This window comes from Bombina bombina, chromosome 3 (assembly GCF_027579735.1).
Source record: "Bombina bombina isolate aBomBom1 chromosome 3, aBomBom1.pri, whole genome shotgun sequence".
Classification (NCBI taxonomy): domain Eukaryota; kingdom Metazoa; phylum Chordata; class Amphibia; order Anura; family Bombinatoridae; genus Bombina; species Bombina bombina.
The window spans coordinates 982,326,689-982,351,369 of record NC_069501.1 but is presented as its reverse complement, the minus strand read 5'-3'; the positions used below and the strand labels follow the sequence as shown (position 1 = coordinate 982,351,369).

The following is a 24,681-nucleotide window of genomic DNA, read 5'->3' as shown; positions in this document are numbered from 1 at the left end:
GTAAACACATATGCCCTGTACATTCCACATAAAATGTTTAATTATTTTTAATGCACTTTCATTATATATTTTCTCTGCTTTTCCTGTAATTTATGTCTGAAACTCGTGGTCCCCACCCCAGAGAAGCCAGAGTCCATTCCATGGAATATTGCTTCTCATAAATGCTGTACAATGATTGGTAATATGTTAAGAAGCTCATTTATATCAGGCCCTATTTGGCTGCAGTAATGGAGATGAGAATACAACAGCTTTTTAAGGGGCTGTGTCCATGAACTGCAAAACAATTAAAATGTTGCTAAAAAAAAGTGACTTCAATGCATCTTTTGCATTACAGTGAATCATTTCTGGTACATATAAAAAGTCCTTTTGATGCCCCTTTAAGCTTTTGTATTGTTGAAGGTTTGTTAAAGGGACAGTCTACAATATAATTTGTATTGTTTTAAAAGATAGATAATCCCTTTATTACCCATTCCCCAGTTTTGCACAACCAACACAGTTATATTAATATACTTTTTACCTCTGTGATTACCTTGTATCTAAGCATCTTCTGACAGCCCCCTGATCACATGGCTTTTTATTTATTATCTATTAACTTGCATTTAGTACTGTGATGTGCAACTCTTAAATAACTCAGTGGGCGTGAACACAATATTATCTATATGACCCACATGAACTAGCAGTCTCCTGTTGTAAAAAGCAAATAAAAAAGCATGTGAGAGGCTGTCTGTAGTGGCTTAGAAACAGGCAGAAATTTAGACTTTTAAATATTATAAAGTATATACTATATAACAATGTTGGTTGTGGAAAGCTGGGGAAGGGGTAATAAAGGCATTATCTATCTTTTTAAACAGTAACAATTTTAGTGTAGACTGTCCCTTTAAGACATATAATGGGTGTGTGTGTATAGTTAGTGCATTTTGCCTGGCTCATTATAATAATTATAATTGGCTAAGGACATTGACAGTCACTGATGCTAGTTCTATACAATCAACAGCTTTGGGAGGTTTGCGATTGGCAGGCGAGTAACATTAAACATTGCAGTTTCTCACAAAAGAGGACATCAGTGTTGGTAGTGACCCCTGCTGAACCACTGTGTAAAGAACTATTGTACTAAAACATTAAATACATACTGTATGAATGTATAAAAAAAAAAGAATATGTAAAAAGCAGGTTGTGTTTTTACATGGAATTGTAAGATGCTTTTTCAGTAGAAATAATATTTGCAGCATACGTATGGGAGTACTCTAGTATTATGCAGCCAAATGACTTGTATACTCCATGTAAAATGGTCTTTATGATCGCTGACAATGAAGCACTTAGATACATTTGTGCAAAGTGCTTTTTTCCCTCCATTACATTTTAAAGTGCTTCTTTTGTTTCTCTTGAAAATGTTCCCTGAAGATAAGATTCATTAAGTTTATAAGAATGTCTTAATACTGATTTGCTACAAGCCAGTCCTGTCCTCCCCGTGCCAGCAGCTTTTGTCTGTTTCTCTCTGAGGAAGGAGAAAGTGCATTTCTAGTGAGTGAGGATCAGAAATGTTGCAGTCTCTTCTGACAACTTTGTTACATGTCTCTTCCATGGCAAGTGTATTAGGACAGTCCCTCTGTTCATATCCTTTGCAGTGCAACCACAGAGGAGTAGGTGGAGCCCAAACCCACGACAAGTGTCCCTCAGAACAGGCACTTGCAGAACTGGGCAGGTAACAGACTTGGGGGGACTTGTCAATCCGTGAAGGATGGAAGAGTGAAGAACACATACTTGATGAGTCCCCTGAAGAGTGTACACTGCTCCCATAGTGTGTGTGTAGATCTCCTCCAGGGAAACAGGGCGAGGCAGCGCATGGCATCAGGGATAAGTGAACCGCGTGACGCAGCGATTGTAGTCCTTCCCTCAACTCCTGCACCTGGCATGACAGATCAGATACCTGCAGATTGGTGATAATGGGGAAACAGTCCATTAGCTCTGGTAGACTGCTATAAACAAGGTATACACTGTAATACTTATAAAATATAATAAGTGCTTAATGTCCCTTTATAAGCATAGTATTGAGGTTATTCCCGGCTCCCTCCAGTCATAGGTGCGCCATTTTAAAATGTATCACTACATTCCCATGCTGACAAGTTTGCAAATGTGCAGCAACTCTCCTTCAGATACCTTCAGGTTCCAAAATGGCAGCAACCATAATTAAAGGGAGGAGGATAAAATGTATTTGGTTTTTAATGTCCCTTTAATTTCATACACATTTTTGCATGTTTTTTTTTTTAACTTAAAGGGGGATAGGAAAGTCAAATTTAAACTTGCATGATTCAGATAGAAAATGTATTTTAAATTCACTTCTATTTTCAAATTTGCTTCATTCTCTTGGTATCTCTTGTTGAAAAAAAATAAGTACATATCCTAGTGGGAGCTAGCTGCTGATTGGTGGCTGCACACATTTGTCTCTTGTGATTGGCTAACTAGATGTGTTCTGTGTTCAGCTAGATGCCAGTAGTGCAATGCTGTTCCTTTAGCAAAGGATAACAATATAATGAAACACATTTGACAATAGAAGTCAATTGGAAAGTTGTTTAAAATTGTATGTTCTATCCAAACCATCAAAGAAAAAAAAATGGGGTTTTCTGTCTCTTTAAAGGGGCACTGTAGTGTAAAATTGTTAATCCTTAATGTGTTTCTAGTGACCTGTTATACCAACTGCAGAATATTAATTGTATGTAAAATAGCCTCTTTAGTTTAATATTTGTATTTTTGTTTTCTCATTGAAAAAAAAACAACCCATTGCTCTCAACATGCCCACTTGAATGGGCTGAGCCTCCAGGAACAGCATACTTTATTTTATCTCTGTTTATACATAAAGGTCTCCTTTTTTGTCTCTTTTTTTTATCGTAAATGACACTTTTAGCACTTTTTAAATGATTATCTCTTGCTAGTTTACTTAACAAAATGCATGAAAATGCTACAGATAAATGATTTGTTATATTTAGATTTAATACATAGGAAACCAATGATTAATAATGAAAAAAGGTTTTGTGGCTAAATTAAAGGGATATAGGATATGACAAGGGAGATACTGTATGTGCGTCACACACACACACATATATAATATATATATATATATATATATATATATATATGTGTGTATGTGTGTATGACTAAAGCTCTAGCTATGCTAATGCACCATAGTGCTAACATTACACTTTTAATCTACACCTGAGTTTCTCGACAGCCGGGGCATGAAGGCCCTGCTGGGGTGGAGCACAACCTAATTTGTTCCCCCCCCCCCTCCCTACTGTGAACCAGCTGCCACCTAGTATTCCATATGTGTGGAGTGAATGGCCTGTCAGTGTGCCATTGCACATGCGCTCGTAGCAACCATTCGGTGGGATTACAGGACCGTCCCTGGACACAGCAGGTAAGTGCCTTTAGTGCTACCAGCCTTCCAGGGACACTAATTAACCCACTGACACCAATGAGAAGGTAAAAAATAAATAAATATATATATATATAAAGGAGTTCAGGAAGGGGGAAGAAGGTAAAAAGAGGAATGCAGTAGATAATCATTGAGCTACAACAGAACACACATATACACCCCAAGGCAAACAAATGCTGAGATCTACAATGTAATTGCAGCATCTCTGCAGAAAGAACGGAGCGTTGTCAGTTAAAGGGACAAGAAACCCAAATATTTTCTTTCATGATTTAGTTAGAGCAGGCATACCCCCCAACTGTCCTGATTTTAGGGGTCTGTCCCAGGAAGTTTGACGTCTGTCCCACATTGGCCCAATTCCCCAAACTCCTGTGCATTTTTTTTTTAATTCTATTATGGGCCCCCTACATGGTCACGTGACCACATGCACCCAACTTCAGTCAGTGCACAAGTGAGTCTGCAGTCTTGTGGCTCCAGGCAGTCACAGGATTTTGGCGCACATGTTGACTCGTCTCTGAGTGAGCTCAGGAGAGAAGCGAGTGTGCCACTGTAAACTTGTCTCGAGGACTACTTCCGACAGTCACTGCTGACTGCTCACTATGTCTAGTGAGTCTAGTGGAGTGGAACTGCTCTGCTGTGTCAGTCTCTTAACTCTGTGGGACGCCAGTACCTCAGGACCCTCTCTGGCCATGGGTAAGACTCACTGACAGTGTTGTTCAGACTCTCAGACTAAGGGGTATATTTACCAAGCAACAGATGCTGCTTATTCAGCGTGTACTTTCCGGCTCGCCGGAAACAGAAGTTAGGAAGCAGTGGTCTTAAGACCGCTGCTCCTTTACTCGTAGTGGCGGAATGCAATCATCGTGATCCGAAACAGATGATTGATACCCCCTGCTAGCGGCCGATTGGTTGCGAATGCGCAGGGGGCAGCATTGCACAAGCATTTCTGTCGGCATTTAGCGATGTTGGGCGGACATAATTTGCTGCAGCGAATCATGTCCACCCGGCATTTGATAAATCGGCCCCTAAGTGTCAGGATAACCTCCATCATGGGGACGGTGGCATTGCTGCCACAGTCAGGGCAGTATCATGGACTGCTGAATTTGTTTTTTGTGCAAATACTGCAGAGTGAACTAGTGGTCTTTATACCGTAAGGCCGCAGAATAAAGTATTTGGTTTCTGAGGACTTGTGTACAAGCTTTGTGATACTACAGACACGTTTTGTGGGATTTATTGAGTTTGGAGAGAAGGGTTATCTTAATTTGGCCATGCTGTTGTGTTCTTTATGTGATAAACAATTACATTGTTTTTTTATGAAAAAGAAATGTTGAACACAAAACCTTTGTTCACTTATATTCATTTGAAAAATTATGATTTATTGCAAGTTGATTATATCTGTATTTTCAAGCATCCTAGTATAGATCCAGTTTACAAGTAGTTTTTTTGTTTGTTTAAAATTGTATTCTCTATCTCAGGGGTCAGCAACCTTGGGCTCCAGATGTTTTAGAACTACATTTCCCAAGATGCCCAGAAAGCCTAAAGAGTGTCTCAGCTCAGCATCATGGGAAATGTAGTTCCAAAACATCTGGGGGCCCAAGGTTGCTGAACCCTGAATAAAGAATACAATTTTAAACAAAAGTCTAATTTACATATATTATCTAATTTGCTTCATTCTTAAGGTATCCTTTGTTGAAGAAATAGGAATGCACATGAGTGAGCCAATAACACGAGGCATCTATGTGCAGCCACCAATCAGCAGCTCCTGAGCCTGTTTAGATATGCTTTTCAACAAAGGATATCAAGAGAATGAGGTAAATTAGATAAAAAAAGTAAATTGGAAAGTTGTTTAAAATTGCATGCTCTTTCTAAATCATGAAAGAAAATATTTGCGTTTCATGCCCTTTTAAAATTAAATTTGTCCTGCACTTTTTATTTCTACATATAGGTGTCCCTGTTAGTTGTAGCTCAAAAAATGTTTACTGCGTTCCTCTCTTCACTTTCCTCCCCCTTCCTGAACTCATTTGGTGCAGGCAGAGTGACAGCACAAAGGGGAAACATAGAAAGTAAAGCAGGGCTTGGCAATTGTTTTCTAAATGTAGGAGCCAACCAAAATATTTAGGTGCCAGATTTTTTTTCTTCTTTAATGAATGTGTGTGGCTGTGTATTCATCACAGAGGCTGAATCTTTCCCAAATAAGTTGACTGGATATGCACAGTATTCTGAAAGTAGCAATATGGACCGTTGCCAAATCATTTTTGGACTACTGTGCATATCCCATTAACTCATTTGGGAAAGCTTCAGCCTTTGTCATGAAAAACAAAGAAAATACATAAAATGGCTTTGTATTATGTTATATAATCATAGAGAGCTGGCTTTAAACTTGATAACACATTTTAATTTGAAATATATTTAAGAAAAAAAAGCCAGTTACACCATTGTTAATTTTAAAAATAAAAATCAGACCAACCTTGAGACCCATGTCTACACTAAGTGCCACCCTTTAAGAGCCATATATTATACATCACCAGCATTAGCACAGACCAGTAACCCCTCCTACATAACCTATGGCCTGGTAGCTAGAAGGTGGAGCTGCCATAACGGGCTAAAGTGCACTGCACTGCACTACATTACGTTTGCAGTACTCTCTGGTAGTTAGGAGTTAAAAAGAAGCAGTAAAAGTGCCTGATTTAATTTAATGTCAAAATCACCTGTAGAAATGTTTTCACTAAAAAAAATCTCCTGTTATGTAAATCTGTGGGTAGTGTTCCACTCCACTAGCTAGAGGGGGAAGTGTGCATTTTGTGGAATTCAAAACCCTGACCCTCCTATATGCTGCACTGTGATTGGATTATATGTGCAGGAGCTCATTTATAACTGTCCCAAAGAAGATAAGATAAACAACACACGAGAGGCTTTCAAGGGGTGTGTCCCTGTAATGCAAACATGATAGATTTAAATGCTTTTAAAACCATTTGTTTTATATGCAGATTGATGACTATATTTTGATGCATTTAACATCAGAGGCATTGCTGCATAAAACGACTAATAAAATATTAATAAAAACGTTCTTTTTATTTTTTCATAAAACAGTCTTCTGGTTATCCAATAAACTATTTCCCATACTAATTAAAAGCATCTATTATTTCCTTTTAAAATATTTGGCAGCAGCTCACGTTCAGCAGAGAAGGATAAATATAGACACTTTATGCAAATTCACAGAGTTATAATTTCTTATGTTTAAAGCATCAAATCTTGTTAATTGTTTCAGTTATTCTTGATGTTTAGTCATTTTATGAAATACTAAGGGGCCCGATGATCTAAAGGTCTCTGGGCTGGCGAGATTATAAAAAAAGAGTGCTCCCCAGTACTATTTCCCTGGTGGAATGATCTAAAGGTGTCTGCTAAGGGCATATACTGAATTTTAAGATATGGGAAGGAGATGCAGACATTACAAAAATTAATATTTGAACCGTTTACACAAAAAATCTCAAGAAAAAACTTGTATTGTTAAGATGCATCAAAAATCTTAACAAAACAGTTCACCAAAAATCGTATTTTATCAAAAACAGAAAATTTGTATGTAAATTACACAGTAATAAATGATATTAAATATGCACAGCGTAAATTGTAATTTAAGTACACTGGAAAGAGTGATTGTTTTTTTTTTTTTTATTGAAGACACAAAGAAAAAACAATAAGGTTGCATACATAATCACAAAGTCACATAGACCTAGAAGCATACAAGAATGTGAGAATATACATATCCCATAACTGTATAGCATGTTGATAGAACACACACAAATTTGTCAATAAAAAGAGTACAAGGTTCCAAACTGTCGAATAAAATGCAAACAATATTCGTACCATGAACATCATAATATGTAAATGTAGAAAATAAAGAATAGTCTTCCTGTGTCTTCCTTATAATATTATTTATAATGCAGTGAGTTAGGTTATATTATGTATAAATAATATTGTGAAGATTAAATTATTGAGCTTAAAACTTAAAGTGCTAGAGATTATTTCTTTGTTTTCCTTTCTTATTCCCCCCCTTTAGGGGGTGAGGGGAAGTTGTAGGATAGTAATTTGGAATCTATGCCAGCCTTGTAGGTTTGTGGGGAAGGGAGGGAGGAAAGAAGGGGAAGGGAGAAGAGAAAAAAAAAAGGAGAGCCTTGAGGAATAGGAGATAGCGGAAGTCCCCGTTTTAATTTTTAATGATCTTTGCCCAAACTTCCCAAGCTTGGCAGTGGAGCTGTGTCTTATTGTTGGAGGTAAAAATGGGGCACTCCATAGTCTCCAAGTAAATTATGGTTCTAGAATCATCATTCCAGGTGGGGATTGCGGCTTGCTTCCACATACGGGCAATAGACAGCTTTACCGCCATCAGCAGATAGATACTAATCAAGCTATTGGGGGTGAGAGGAGACTCAATGGATAGGTGAAACAAAACTGTTTGTGGATTGGTCCACAAGTTTGGGATCAAGATCAAAACATCTTCTAGAGACCATCTCCCACAAGGGGAGCAGCAATGAACATTCCCACCACACATGGGCCGGTGAACCAACTGTTCCGCAGCCTCTCAAACACAGAGGTCAATTCAAGGGGGAGATTTTGAAGAGCCTCAGAGGTGTAAGATGTCATTGAGTGCAAACTTTAAGATATAATTCTAGTAGAGTAAAATAGTGGAGGGCTTTCTTGGTTATTAAGATAGCCATTGACCAATCCTCCTGAGAGGCTTGAAATCCGAGGGATCTCTGCCAGGAGATAATATGGGCCAATTTATAGTAGATGTTTGGATTAAGCAAATTCTGGTAGGAGATTGACAATGCTCTAGGTATCCTTCTGGCCATATCCCAACATTTCTCCCAGTTAGTATGGGCAAGTTCAGTGAACCCTCAAGCTCTTAGGAGACTCCTAAGTCTCCAAAACTCAAATTGCAATATCTGGGATGGGTTATATGTGGACCAAAAGTTTGCAAGTGAGATAAGTTGACCATTCGGGAAAAGTGGTGATACCATGTGATTGCCATAGCTGTGGATGTGAGTCTCGCAGTGCCTTAAGAAGGCCCGGCAGGGATTGACTAGGCAAAGGGTGGGGGGCAATTTGGGGAAGAGATCGGGTTTTATTTCAAAAGCCTAAAGCAGAGAGAACAATGTAATTTCTAATATCAAATGATACACTAATATGTTTAGGAATCCAGAGGAGATCCGAAAGGGAGAGTGAATTTGGCAAAGTAGCCTGTTCTAAACCCCACCATTTGCAATCTGAGGAATCGGAACTCCAGGGAAGAATGTGGGCAAGTCTAGAGGCTTCATGGTACAGAGCCAGGTTGGGGGCGCCTGCACCCCCACTTAGTATTGGCTGCTGCATGATTCTGGTAGACACTCAAGGGTGTCCTTTTCTCCAAATGAATTTATTACATAGCATTTGAAATTTTCCAATAAGGGATTTAGGTATGGGTATTGGTAAGGTTCTAAAAAGGTAAGTTAATTTAGGTAGTAAGGTCATCTTAAAAGCGACTACTCTGCCTAGCCAGGAAATACATGGGACATTCCAACGATCTACACATTTCTGGAAGGAACCTAAAAGTGGGTAGAAGTTGGTTTCAACTATAGTGGATATGTTCCAAGATAGGAAAACCCCTAAGTGCTTTAGTTTTTGCTGCGACCAGTTAAACGCATAACGCTTTGTAAGGTCGGTATAGTCCCTGTCTGATATATTGATAGTAAAAGTGTCTGTTTTGTTTACGTTCAATTTGTAGTAACTGATTATTCCAAAGGTGTGGAGAAGCTTAAAGAGAGCTGGAAGAGATGGGGTAGAGCTTCCCAGGAAGACGGTGAGGTCATCAGCAAATAAGGCAATTTTCTGGGGTATACCCGCTATGACCACACCAACTATATCCTCAGCAGATGATTGTTTTTTTTTTTAATGGTGTTGAGAGTCTACGAAATTCCTTACTGTTGGGAATTCATCACCTGGCCACCAGGAGAAGGCAAAGACACCCTACAGTAAAAGTTTGAATATCCCTCCTACATCCTGTTTCCTCCCAGTATTTTCTTTTCTCAGTCAAGGAGAAAGGCGAAGACAGAGGTGCTCTGTACTTCTTGGATTTTATCCACAATTTCCCTCAATGAATAGTTCCTGGAAGAGTGGTACATAGGAAAGTACTTGGCTGTGCAATGTAAATCTTTTCTCTGGAGTTGTGGTCACAAGCCTGCCACGGGTGTCGCTGGGAAGTTTGCTAAGTCTTGTTCTGCTTAGCCATGCAGAAGTACTCCCTCAGTATATCCTCTACTGTTAGTTACAATACTGGATGGTAACAAACAAAAGAGTGTACAGCACCCAGGTACAAAAGCAGGTGCACGTGGAAAGAGGGACTGTCAACCTCTGTATAACCAGCAAGCAAATAACACCACAACACCTTCCATTTAATGAAAATTTATTAGACTTCTTCTCCCATGGAGGTACAAAAAAAAGAGTTACAGCGACGTTTCGGGAGGTTATCCCTTAATCATGCCAATAGACCTCATCTGTTTAGATGCATTTATAGGCATTCACATTACCCCTTTAGATACTGTTAGAAAATAGATCATTTTACTAAATGCCACCACCTAGTGGCTACATATATTAATACCATTAAGCATATATATACAATTTAAAAACAATACCACATCTACCTATGGACATATAAAGATAGAAAATATTAATTTATTTCTTAAGTTATAAATTACATGTAATGCACTCTATAGAAATACCTTTAGATCAATCTCTCTATTAATTCCCTTCGGGATTAAAGCATCCAATTTATGTATTTAGAAGGATTCCTTTTGTTTTAGTATCGATTCCCTATTGCCTCTTCTTAATTTATCTACACCATCAATAATTTGCCACCTCATTTGGCTGATATTGTGGCCTGCTTCTAGGAAATGACATGATACAGGGGCTTCTAGATCCCCACATCTGATATTGGACCTGTGTTGACTCATCCTATCTCGTACCCTCCTTGTAGTCTCACCAATATATATTTTAGAGCATAGGCTCTTAATGAGTTAATTGACATAGGATGAGTCACACGTATAATGATTTTTAATTCAAATTTTTTTTCCAGTTTGTGGATGTTGAAAATCTGCCCCTTTAATGACTGCACTGCAACTAGCACAACTTAAGCATGGAAAAGTTCCATAGCTTTTGCTTGTAATATATTTCTGACTTTTTTTAGACCCTAAATAATTTTTTACTAGCATGTCACCTAAATTTGGGACCCTACGATATGCCATCATGTTTGTTTTTTTTTTTAAAAGACTCTATATTTAAATTACAATTCTTTAAGATATGCCAATGCTTAGAGATAATATTGTTAATCTCCTTAATCTGGGATTAAATTGGGTAACACATACCAGCCTCTGTTCAGTATCCTGTTTGTTATCAGCCATAATCCTTTGGTCAGATTCCTGTACCTTTTCAATCTCACTCTCAATTAATTTCATTGGGTAACCCCTCTGTCTAAATTTGTCTCCCATTTCCTTTAATCTACAGTCTACTAAGGAATTCTCAGTCACAATCCGTTTCAACCTCTTAAATTGACTATGAGGGAGAGAATTCCTCAGGGCACTGTGATGAAAGCTTTCATACCTTAACAAGGTAATTCTATCTGTCTCTTTCCTGTGCAGATCAATTTTAAAATTAATATTTTCTATCTTTAAATGTCCATAGGTAGATGTGGTATTGTTTTTAATTGTATATATGCTTAATAATATTAATATGATATGTAGCCACTAGGTGGTGATATTTAGTAAAGTTATCTATTTTGTAACAGTATCTAAAGGGTTAACGTGAAGGCCTATAATGCATCTAAACAGATGAGGTCTATTAGCATGATTAAGGGATAACCTCCCGTAACGTCGTTGTAACTCTTTTTTTGCACCTCCATGGGAGAAGAAGTCTAATAAATTTTCATTAAATGGAAGGTGCTGTGGTGTTATTTGCTTACAGTACTGGATGGGGGTATCTACTGCATTCTCAGGAGTCATTTCAGATCAGTGGAGTGGGCATTCAATGGGTAAATTCCGGCACCACCTCACAGCTTGCAGACTATCTATAGGTACATATGGTGTATGTATAGCATAGCATTGTGCAGAACGTTTGTAACAGTAGTAGAGCTATAAAAGCAATATTTAACGCTAAGTTCTTAATATATACACTTTGTAATGTGTTTTGATTTGAACTTTTACAGCTTTATTGGGATAGTTGCTCAAATGTTGTTTTCCTTTTAGCTGAGATTGTCCCCTTTATGCTCCAAATTTTATTCTTTGGGCTGGGCGGCATGCTTAGCGCTCCCTTTCTCTGAGTTTTCTCAGAAGGACCTCTAAGAAAACAGCTTACTTCTAGCACAATTAAACTCTCAATTTGAGCTCCACTCGTAATCTGGCCCTAAGACTTTAATTGTGCAGGGAGGTCTCGGATTAGCACTTTGCATGCTTAGTATTTCCAGAGTGCGATATTCCCGCCTTGCTGTGTTTTTGTGCCTGCTTTGCTGGCGGCCACTGCATACTTCGCTTAGTTCCCCCCTTTTTTCTAGTATCCAGAAGGGGTAAGTTTTTTTTTTCCTGGAGCACGGGGGTTATTGCTAAACATTAGCGTTGTGGGATTTTGGCCTGAGGCGATGCATTAACATTTTACCAATTACATTTGGTGTAAGTGTGCATATATCAAGGTGAACGACATCTAAAATCATGACATTGCGGTGCAATTTCTTATGACTGTTCTCTGTACTTTTGGTACACTAAGGTAATTATAATTAGGCAAATCCTTATCGCCATTCTTACACATCATTTTATTTGACCAGAGTATAATGCAATTCACATCTGCATATGGCTATTGCTAACGTTTCGTGTTTTGGCTTGCTGCTGCATTCTATCTACTAATTAATTTTCTGTAATCAATGTGAGTTACTTTTATGGTGTTCCTGCAACTACATATTACTGTGAACAATACCAGTGCATTGATTTACTACAATTCTTTCTACTGATTAATTTCTGTAATCAATGTGCTCTACTGTAATTGTACTAATGTAACTACTGATTGCTGGATATAAAGTGCAGTCAATATGTCTACTGATTGTTTGATTGTGATTAATATAAATTACCTTAATGGTGCTAGTTTTACTGAATATCACTGTATATAACGTTCTGTACATTTTCTACAGTATTACTTTCTGTAATATGTGCTAGGTTGCATACAGTTTTGTTTTAGCAATACCTGTCTTACAGTACCAAATGCCTCTTTTTATTGCCCTTAACAATAGGGATTATTTAGGGTAATGATACGGTTTTTATTCTAGTTTATGGACTAGTTTTCGTATTCTTTCCTTAGGGTACTGGCATCTGGATCACTTTTTACTAGTGTGGTATAAACATATTTTTTTTCTAGCTCTCTTTCTAGAGGCAATTTTCCTTTACTAGTAGGCTCTTTTTCTAAAGGTGATGTACTAATTTTCTCCAACATTATCAGACTGCAGACTGTTTATTTTTCTAGAGTCTAGACATGGTATTGTGGGAGCTTGCTCTGCCTTAGACAGGCCCAAGTGACCTAGGGGATAACTGCACTGCCTTGCATGCAGAAGGCTTGGAGTTTGAATCTGACTACATTAGCTTACTCTTTTTTTGGTTAAGGTAGTGGCTTTCTAAAGTTACCTTATGGAAAAGCAATTGATTGGACCTGGTCTGGAGTTTTCCATTTCCTTGGTCATGAGTAGTGGGAAACTTTTTCTAAGGGTGAACGATCAAGATATATAAATATATCTGGCTAGTGGGCTATATTCCTTTAAATCTACCTGGATTTATATTTCTTTGTGGAAAAGGTTCAAGTTAATCAACAACTCTACTCCCAATGCAACTCTGCAGGAGGGTGTGGTACCTGCCCCAGATTCCTTGCTGGTAGGGGGCAGGCTAAAGCTTTCAGAAAGCCTGGTATTAGAAATACTTTCTAAGGTGTACAGGTTAGGCTTTAGCTTCAGGCGAGCAGCATTCCTTCAGGGAGTGCAGGATCTGAACCACACAAAAGTATTTGTTCTGTGTCTAAGTCAGAACAAGGGAGAGTTTTCTATTTTAGTCTGTTCGTGTTTCTAATAATGTTTCGGAATGTTCAGTCTCATTCTAGATTTTCAAATCTTAGAGAATCCTCTGAGTTTCCTTTCTTTCAATGGTAACTATCAGTCTATTCTCTCTTTGACCCTCCATGATCAGTTTGGGACAACGATAGACTCTTAGGATGCTTACAGCATATCCCTTTTCTTAATGTGCATCCTCCGTTTCTTTATTTTGCCTTCTTGGTTAAGCATTATCATTGTGTAGCTATTCCCTTTGGTCTAGCTTCTCTACCAGAATTCTTTTAAAGATTTTGTAAGCTCTAAAGTCAGTCATCACAGCTTACAGATTAGTTATAGCTACTTTACTTTAAGCTCCTTTTTCTCTTTAGCAACTGTTGATATAGAAAATCTACCCTGTGGGAGACCACCCCAACTTTATCCAACTAAACCATTTTGTCAGTCTTTCCTTTGGTGGATATTCCACACTCCAGTTTCCTTGGGGATGACTCAAGTGTTTTAGGGAGTTGGTCTCCTCACTAGCCAATGTGTTAAACTCAAGGCAACCTTCATGGTGTTTATCTAGGCTTGACTGCTTCTCAGGACTGTTCCTTTCCCAGGGTTAAAACTTGGGAAGCTGTTTCTGAGTCCTCAGGCTATTCACTAGTGAATCAAGTGATTTTCATGCAGTTGGTGTGTCTCTTAGATCTGGATGGCTTCCTGTCTGAATCACAGTCTTCCAAAGTAGAGGTCAGGGTCAAGAGACCCTCTAGCCGTCTGGATGGATGTTCCAGTGGTTATGTGTCATTCCATCTAGTTTATCTATTTCCTCTATTTATATTCCGAGAAACTGAAGAGGATTTCAGCAATTTTAAATTGCCCCTGCTCTGTGGGTTGCGGTGTGTCAATCTGCTTCAGATGCTCAGCACTTTTCTTGATGTCTTTCTCAGCGTTTAGATTTTATCTAAGGACTTTTTCTTTTCCAAAAGTCTTCCATTGCTTCCTTTGCTTGGAAGATTTGTAAGCTTGGTCCTTGCCCCAAGGTGGTTTTATTGTTTCTGTTGTGGATGTATTGTTTCAGACTTGCAAACCTGTTACTAGAAAGATTTCCCATAGGTGTAATAGGGGTATCTTCTTGGTGTTCAGTTCGGGGCTCTGCATGGTATCTGTTCAGGACAGCTTAGGCAAGGGTCTAGCAGCCATCTTTAGTTTATTACACAGGCAATTTATTGGTTTTCCAGAGATTCAGACATCTGTTCAAGCTTTGGTTAGAATCAAACCTGTTATCATGCCCCATTCTCCTCCAGGGAATTTGATCTTGGTTCTAAGGTGTTTTGCAACCTACTCCATTTGATCCTAGGTCTTAATTCAAATTCTTTGTCAGAGTGATTTTTGCCTTCTCTGGAGGTAGACTGGCATTACAATGTTTTTCTACTATAAGACTTTCAGTAGTCTTTCAGTTTATTTGTTTTTTGCTTTAAGGTGAAAGTAAGGGTCGGAAGGCAATTTCCGTTTCTGTAGCTTCATGGTTAAGGTATCTCATTCTCATAATTACTTAATTGGAGGTAGTTCAGTAACCTCCTTTTATGTAATTACAGCTTATTTGATTTGTTTTGTATCTACTTGGGTTTCAAGAAGGGGGCATCAATGAGTCTTATTTGCAGAGTTACTTCATAAGTCATCTATTTGATGTCTTTGTCTCGGCTGAGGTAACTTTTGGCAGGTAGGTCCTTTAGCCTTAGCTCATGGTAAATAGGTGCCTGCCTCTTTTTCCCACCTATTTATTAGTGGACTCTACAGCTTGGGTATTAGTTTCCAACAGTAAGGAATTTAGTGAACTCTTACCTTATAAATCTGACTGCTTACCTGATAAATTCCTTTCTTTCTTGGTGGTGAGAGTCCACAAACCCACCCACTTTTATTGCTGGTTGCAGGTCTAGTTTGCACCTCCTTACCATACTATTTTTCATACTTCTTCCTCCTATTCTTGCCTTACAAAATACTGGGAGGGATCAGGAAGTAGGAAGGATATTAAGCCTTTTACTGTATGGTATCTTTGCCTCCTCCTAGTGGCAAGGTGATGAATTCCCAACAGTAAGGAATTTTGTGGATTCTCACCACCAAGAAAGAAAGGAATTTATCAGGTAAGCATAAATTATGTTTTCTTGTAAAAACAAAATTTATGCTTACCTGATAAATGTATTTATTTTCGGGCATGGAGAGTCCACGAAACATTCTAATTACTAGCCGGATATTCACGCCTGGCCAGCGGAAGGAGGCAAAGAGCACTCCAGCAGAGCTGTTAAGTATCACTTCCCTTACCCATAACCCCCAGTCATTCGACCGAAGAGAAACGGAAAAAGAAGGTAACACAAGGGTAAAGAGGTACCTGATGACTAAACAAAAAAACTGCCGTCTTAAATAAAATAAGGGCGGGTCGTGGACGCTCCATGCCTGAAAAGAAATACATTTATCAGGTAAGCATACATTTTGTTTTCTTTCCTATGGCATGGAGAGTCCACAAAACATTCTAATTAGTAGTGGGAAACAATACCCAAGCTAGAGGACACAGAATGAATAGGGAGGGAGAACAAGACAGGTAGACCTAAACTGAAGGCACCACCGCTTGAAGAACTTTTCTCCCAAAAGAAGCCTCAGCTGAGGCAAAAGTTTCAAATTTGTAGAATTTGGAAATATGTATGGAGGACCAAATGGCTGCCTTACAGATTTGCTCCACAGAAGCTTCATTTTTGAAAGCCCATGAAGAAGAAACAGCCCTAGTGGATTGAGCCGTAATTCTCTCAGGAAGCTGCTGTCCAGCTGTCTCATAAGCTAAACAGATAACACTTCTCAACCAGAGAGAAAGAGTGGTAGAAGTGGCCTTCGAACCCCTACGCTTACCAGAGCAAACAACAAACATGGAAGAAATCTGCCGAAAATCTTTAGTTGCTTGAAAATAAAATTTAAAGGGACAGTAAACCTTAAAAATAATGTTATATAATTCTGCACATAGTGAAAGCTGTGAATATAACAGACCCGCTCAGCAGAGTACAGAGAACGGGTCTGTAAAACAGCATTTTTTAAAAAAAATTAAAAGGGTACATTAGGTTTTATAAAGTTTGGCTAATATAATGTTATATAATTCTGCACTATGTGCAGAATTATATAACATTTTTAAGGTTTACTGACACTTTAAGAGCACGCACAACATCCAAGTTCTTCTTCTGGGAAGAAGAGTTAGGACAAAAAGAAGGAACAACAATTTCCTGATTAATATTGCGATCCGACACTACCTTAGGGAGAAACCCCAGCTTAGTATAAAGGACCACCTTATCAGCATGAAAAATAAGGTAAGGGGAATCACACTGCAGAGCCAAAAGTTCTGAAACTCTACAAGCAGAAGAAATAGCAAGAAGAAACAAAACCTTCCAAGATAGTAAATTAATATTAACAGAATGCATCGACTCAAACGGAGCCTGCTGCAAAACTCTAAGAACATGGTTAAGGCTCCAAGGGGGAGCAACAGATTTAAACACAGGCCAGTGCAGAAATCTGACCCTTCCAAGTACTGACAGACAAAGAACTGATTGACAGTCAAAGTACTGACTGAGAAAGAAAAACCAAAATTCGAGGAACCCTTACTTTGTTCCAAGAAAAACCCTTTGAATCACACCAATGAAGGTATTTACACCATACCCTATGGTAAATTCTGCAAGTAACCGGTTGACGAGCCTGAAGCATAGTATCTATGACTTTCTCAGAGGAGCCACGTCTAGCCAAACTTAGAAGTTGAATCTCCAAGTAGTCAGCTTCAGAGAAACCAGATTTGGATAAAGAAAGGGACCCTCAAGAAGAAGGTCCTTCCTGAAAGGTAACCTCCATGGTGGAAGAGATGACATCGTCACCAGATCTGCAAACCAGATCTTGCAAGGCCATGCAGGAGCTTTTAGAATCAAAGAAGCTCTCTCCTGTTTGATGCGAGCAATTACTTGTGGAAGCAACGCAAATGGAGGAAACAGGTATGCTAGATTGCAGCTCCAAGGAACCGCTAGAGCATCTACCAGAGCAACCTGAGGATCTCTTGACCTTGAACTGTACTTTGGAAGCTTGGCATTTTGACGAGACGCCATAAGATCCAACTCCGGAACCCCCACCTGAGAGTTATCATCTTGAAAACCTCTGGGTGGAGAGCCCCCTCTCCGGGATGAAAAGTCTGCCTGTTCAGAAAAACCGCCTCCCAGTTGTCCACCCCTTGTATGTGGATGGCAGAGAGATGGCAATCGTGAGACTCCGCCCACTGGAGAATGCGTGTCACTTCCTTCATTGCCAAGGTGATGTTGCCCGACTGAAATCTGATAAATCAGACCAAAGCTAGTTGAGGCCAAGCTATTAAAGCATAGAAAATTGCTCTCAACTCCAAGATGTTTATTGGAACAGACGACTCCTCTGGAGTCCACAGACCCTGTGCTTTTAAGAAACCCCAAACTGCTCCCCAGCCTAACAGGCTGGCGTCTGTGGTCACAATCAGCCAGGAAGGCTTTAGGAAGCATGTGCCCCGAGACAGATGGTCCTGTGAAATCCAACACGAGAGAGATACTCTAGTTGGGGAATCCAAATTTATCTTCTGCGAGAGATCTGAGTGGTCCCCGTTCCATTGATTGAGCATGCAGAGTTGCAGAGGGCTCAGATGGAACTGGGTAAAAGGAATGATGTCCATGGAGGCAACCATCAGTCCAATCACCTCCATGCATTGAGCCACAGATGGACGAATAGCAGAATGGAGAGACAGGCAAGAAACATGAAGTTCGGATTTTCTGATGTCTGTCAGAAAAATCTTCATGGACAGGGAATCTGATTGTTCCCAAGAAACACAACCTTGTGTCTTGAACAATGGAACTCTTTCCCAGATTCACTTTCCACCTGTGGGAACGTTGAATAGGCAACAACATCTCGGTAGGAGATTTTGCTAGATGAAAAGATGGTGCTTGAACTAGAATGTCGTCTAGATAAGGTGCCACAGCAATATCCTGGGACCTCACCACTGCCAGAAGAGACCCCAGAACCTTTGTAAAAATTATGGGAGCTGTAGCAAGGCCAAAAGGAAGGGCAACAAACTGGAAATGTTTGTCCTGGAAGGCAAACCTTAGATACTGATGATCCCTGTGAATAGGAACATGAAGATATGAGTCTTTCAGATCTATGGTCGTCATGAACTGACCCTTTTGGACCAAAGGAAGAATGGAATGGATGATCTCCATCTTGAAGGATGGAACCCTGAGGAATTGGTTAAGACACTTTAGGTCCAGAATGGGACGAAATGTGCCCTCCTTTTTGGAAACTACAAATAGATTTGAATAGAAAACCTAGACCCTGTTCCTCTCTAGAGGAACTGGAACAATCACTCCCAGGGATAATAGGTTCTTTACGCAGTTTAAGAAGGCCTCTCTCTTTATCTGGTTCGCAGATGACCTTGACAGGTGGAATCTGCCCCTAGGAGTACAAGATTTGAATACTATTCTGTAACCGTGAAATACTATATCTATGACTCAAGGATCTGGAACATCGCATATCCAAGCCTTCCGAAAAAAAGAATGCCTGCCCCCCACTTGATCCACTACAGCAGTGTTTCCCAACTGCGGTCCTCAAGTACCCCCAACAGGCCTGGTTTTCATTATAGCTGAACAAGAGCACAGTTGAAATAATCATCTGATGGATGAGAGCAGGTTAGTTACTGATCAGCTGATTACTTCACCTGTGCACTGGTTCAGCTATAATGAAAACCAGGCCTGTTGGGGATACTTGAGTACCGCGGTTGGGAAACACTGCACTACAGGATCAGGGGCGGCCCCTTCATGTTGATTTAGAATCAACGAAAGGCTTCTTGGCTTGCTTCCCCCTATTCCAAGGCTGACTGGACCTCCAAGAAGACTTGGATTGATCCGACTTGGAAGAGAATTAGAATTCTGGTGATCCTTAGGTCTATTCTTTTATCCTGAGGTAGGAAAGAACCCTTTCCACCTGTAATGTCAGAAACTATTTCTACCAGACCTGGTCCAAACAAGGTTTTACCCTTATAAGGCCGAGATAAAAGCTTGGACTTGGATGTAACATCTGCAGGCCAAGATTTTAACCACAGAGCTCTGCGAGCTAAAACGGTAAAACCAGAAATCTTAGCACCCAGCCTAAGAACGTGCATGTTGGCATCACAAATAAAGGTATTGGCTAGTTTGAGAGCCTTGATCCCATCTTGGATCTCCTCTATAGTTGTCTCTTCAAGGATAAGATTAGAAAAGTCATCACACCAATAAGATGCTGCCCCTGCAACTGTAGCAATTATAGCAACAGGTTGCCACTGCAATCCCTGATGAATGTATATCTTCTTCAAAAAAACCTCAAGCTTCTTATCCATGGGATCCTTGAAAGAACAACTATCTTCAATAGGAATAGTAGTTCTCTTAGTCAGAGTAGAGATAGCTCCCTCTACCTTGGGCATGTGCGCCTTGAATCACGAATAGCATTAGCAACAGGAAACATCTTTTTAAAAATAGGGGACAGGGAAAAAAGAATCCCTGGTTTATGTGATTCCTGAGTTAAAATATCTGCCATATGGTCTGGAACTGGAAATACTTCCACAGATGAGGGTACATCATATACCCTATTAAGCTTACTAGACCTCTTTAGATTCTCCGCAACAGATGCGTCGGATTCTTCCAAAGTAGCAAGAACCTCCTTCAAAAGAACTCAAAGGTGTTCTAACTTAAATCTGAAATTAATTTCCTCTGAATCTGCAGAATTGGTCATTACAGTATCAGAATCTGACAATTCCCCCTCAGAAGCCACTGAAGAATCATCCTCATCAGATAAAGACAAACTGACTAACGCAGCCTTAGCGGAGTCAGCCTTACTAACATCAATATGTTTAGATTTCCTCTTATGCTTACCAGAAACCTTTGAAAAAGTTGATAAAGCTGCAGAAACAGCAGAAGTAATCTGCGCAGCGAAATCCCCAGGTAAAAAAACATCCACCGGAGGTTTGAGAGGAACCGCAGGGCACTGCATGTGAAGCTTGGGAAGCTTAAGGGGAAAACTGAGGCGTAGCTAGGGTAACACTATCCGGAGAGACATCTTATCTTTAAACATTAAAGTTTTATTTAGACACAAAGAGCAAAACTGTACAGGAGGAATTATCTTAGCCTCCAAACACAATAAGCATTTTTCAAATGAATCAACACGCATTAGTGTCCATAATTGGGTATCAGTTCCTAGCAATTAACAAGAATTTAAAATTCCAAATTAGGTTTAAGCACATAAAACCCTCAGCTCTGCTGAGGTCTTACACCTCCAGAAGTTGCTAACCCACTAGCACAGAAAACCGGACACACCCAGTAGCAAAATACACCACCTTGTTACCAGAACAGCCCAAATCCACTTGCAACTGTAGAATTCTCCCTCCAGAGGAAACTGCAACCTCCACACTCGCCACGGCAAACTCCAATCTGAACAGAGAAGCTGAAAACCGGAAGTGCCGAGGAGCAGCCACATGACCGCAAATAAAAATCTTTTAAAAAAATTGCGCCAAACAAAAATTGCATGAAAACCAACAGCAGCACAGCAAAAGTGATTAGGCCAAATAAGCTGAGCTGAAAAGCGATTGTGACAAGTTAAAAGTAGAACAAACACCTGTCAAACACTTCACTTCACTCTCCATCTCTGAGCCCCAATAAAATATGACACCTCTTTTCAAATATAAGCAATGCCCCTAAAACAGATTCAAATGCTTTCCACAAGGATTTAACCCCTATAGTACCGGTACCTTTAAACCTAGAAGGGAAAGCACTTACCTGTGGATCCCTCTCAGGCAGGAGCTGTTTTCTGAGGTGTGGCATTTTCACCATATCTACCAGGGACCATAGAGAAGAAAGAACAGAGTAACCAACCCTGGCTTTCTATAATAGGGGTAGCAATAATGTTAGAAGTTTAAGCAAAGACCACCTCGCCGTCTTCTAACTGCTAATAGCCACCATTACTCTTACTAAAGAGATTGACATGGACACAGCTAGACCCCAATCCTTGCTTGCAAGGAAAAGTACCCGTAAAAGGATTAAAAGAAATCTTCAGAAACCATCTTCGCCATCCTCCTGTGATCAAGGCAAGAGAATGACTGGGGGTTATGGGTAAGGGAAGTGATACTTAACAGCTCTGCTGGGGTGCTCTTTGCCTCTTCCTGCTGGCCAGGAGTGAATATCCCACTAGTAATTAGAATGTTTCATGGAATCTCTATGCCATTGGAAAAAAAATGGGCTAAACATGGGCATTCCATGGGTGTGTATGAAATCAGATCTTACAGTTTTTTCTCACAACTTAAAAGTTGTCAAGCTTGTATCAAAATATAGGCCACTGAAAACAGCATATTTTGATTTGTATTAGTCGTAATATTAAAATGTAATATTTAAACTTACGCCAGTTTCTTTCTGTGTACTTTGGGATTTGGAACAGCATTGTGGTGAAACATTTAACCAGAATCTCTTTTACTGCTTAAGAAGTCTTAAACACCTCATTACCTATGACATTCAGTTTCTATATACAAAAATTACAAAAACAGAATTTATGCTTACCTGATAAATTACTTTCTCCAACGGTGTGTCCGGTCCACGGCGTCATCCTTACTTGTGGGATATTCTCTTCCCCAACAGGAAATGGCAAAGAGTCCCAGCAAAGCTGGCCATATAGTCCCTCCTAGGCTCCGCCCACCCCAGTCATTCGACCGATGGACAGGAGGAAATATATATAGGAGAAACCATATGGTACTGTGGTGACTGTAGTTAGAGAAAATAATTCATCAGACCTGATTAAAAAACCAGGGCGGGCGGTGGACCGGACACACCGTTGGAGAAAGTAATTTATCAGGTAAGCATAAATTCTGTTTTCTCCAACATTGGTGTGTCCGGTCCACGGCGTCATCCTTACTTGTGGGAACCAATACCAAAGCTTTAGGACACGGATGAAGGGAGGGAGCAAATAAGGTTACCTAAACGGAAGGCACCACAGCTTGCAAAACCTTTCTCCCAAAAATAGCCTCCGAAGAAGCAAAAGTATCAAATTTGTAAAATTTGGCAAAAGTGTGCAGTGAAGACCAAGTCGCTGCCTTACATATCTGGTCAACAGAAGCCTCGTTCTTGAAGGCCCATGTGGAAGCCACAGCCCTAGTGGAGTGAGCTGTGATTCTTTCAGGAGGCTGCCGTCCGGCAGTCTCATAAGCCAATCGGATAATGCTTTTAAGCCAAAAGGAAAGAGAGGTAGCAGTCGCTTTTTGACCTCTCCATTTACCAGAATAAACAACAAACAAGGAAGATGTTTGTCTGAAATCTTTAGTAGCCTCTAAATAGAACTTTAGAGCACGGACAACGTCCAAATTGTGTAACAAACGTTCCTTCTTTGAAACTGGATTCGGACACAAAGAAGGTACAACTATCTCCTGGTTAATATTTTTGTTAGAAACAACTTTCGGAAGAAAACCAGGCTTAGTACGCAAAACCACCTTATCTGCATGGAACACCAGATAGGGCGGAGAACACTGCAGAGCAGATAACTCTGAAACTCTTCTAGCAGAAGAAATAGCAACCAAAAACAAAACTTTCCAAGATAGTAACTTAATATCTATGGAATGTAAAGGTTCAAACGGAACCCCTTGAAGAACTGAAAGAACTAGATTTAGACTCCAGGGAGGAGTCAAAGGTCTGTAAACAGGCTTGATCCTAACCAGAGCCTGAACAAATGCTTGAACATCTGCTGCCAGTCTTTTGTGCAGTAAAACAGATAAAGCAGAGATCTGTCCCTTTAGAGAACTTGCTGATAATCCTTTCTCCAAACCTTCTTGTAGAAAGGATAGAATCTTAGGAATTTTTATCTTATTCCATGGGAATCCTTTGGATTCACACCAACAGATATATTTTTTCCATATTTTATGGTAAATTTTTCTAGTTACAGGCTTTCTAGCCTGAATCAGAGTATCTATTACAGAATCTGAAAACCCACGCTTTGATAAAATCAAGCGTTCAATCTCCAAGCCGTCAGTTGGAGGGAAACCAGATTCGGATGCTCGAATGGACCCTGAACAAGAAGGTCCTGTCTCAAAGGTAGCTTCCATGGTGGAGCCGATGACATATTCACCAGGTCTGCATACCAAGTCCTGCGTGGCCACGCAGGAGCTATCAAGATCACCGAGGCCCTCTCCTGATTGATCCTGGCTACCAGCCTGGGAATGAGAGGAAACGGTGGGAATACATAAGCTAGGTTGAAGGTCCAAGGTGCTACTAGTGCATCTACTAGGGTCGCCTTGGGATCCCTGGATCTGGACCCGTAGCAAAGAACCTTGAAGTTCTGACGAGACGCCATCAGATCCATGTCTGGAATGCCCCATAATTGAGTTCCCACTCCCCCGGATGGAATGTCTGACGACTCAGAAAATCCGCTTCCCAATTTTCCACTCCTGGGATGTGGATCGCAGACAAGTGGCAGGAGTGATCCTCCGCCCATTGAATTATTTTGGTCACTTCTTTCATCGCCAGGGAACTCCTTGTTCCCCCCTGATGATTGATATATGCAACGGTCGTCATGTTGTCTGATTGAAACCTTATGAATTTGGCCTTTGCTAGTTGAGGCCAAGCTCTGAGAGCATTGAATATCGCTCTCAGTTCCAGAATGTTTATCGGGAGAAGAGACTCTTCCCGAGACCATAGACCCTGAGCTTTCAGGGATTCCCAGACCGCGCCCCAGCCCACTAGACTGGCGTCGGTCGTGACAATGACCCACTCTGGTCTGCGGAAGCTCATTCCCTGGGACAGATTGTCCAGGGTCAGCCACCAACGGAGTGAATATCTGGTCTTTTGATCTACTTGAATCATCGGAGACAAGTCTGTATAATCCCCATTCCACTGTTTGAGCATGCACAGTTGTAATGGTCTTAGATGAATTCGTGCAAAAGGAACTATGTCCATTGTTGCAACCATCAATCCTATTACTTCCATGCACTGCGCTATGGAAGGACGAGGAACAGAATGAAGTACTTGACAAGAGCTTAGAAGTTTTGATTTTCTGACCTCTGTCAGAAAAATCCTCATTTCTAAGGAATCTATTATTGTTCCCAAGAAGGGAACTCTTGTCGACGGGG

The 24,681-nt window shown here is 40.1% G+C and overlaps 1 protein-coding gene across 1 annotated transcript in view; it reads right to left on the bottom strand.

Moving 5' to 3' along the window:
• Positions 1-1,275: 1,275 nt before the first annotated feature.
• Positions 1,276-24,681, bottom strand: part of KCNH3 (potassium voltage-gated channel subfamily H member 3) — a 407,712-nt gene continuing 384,306 nt past the window's right edge. Inside the window, exon 16 of the mRNA XM_053708084.1 lies at positions 1,276-1,927. Coding sequence (XP_053564059.1) covers positions 1,445-1,927 — 483 coding nt within the window. The 3' untranslated portion in view covers positions 1,276-1,444. The remainder of the gene's footprint in view (positions 1,928-24,681) is intronic.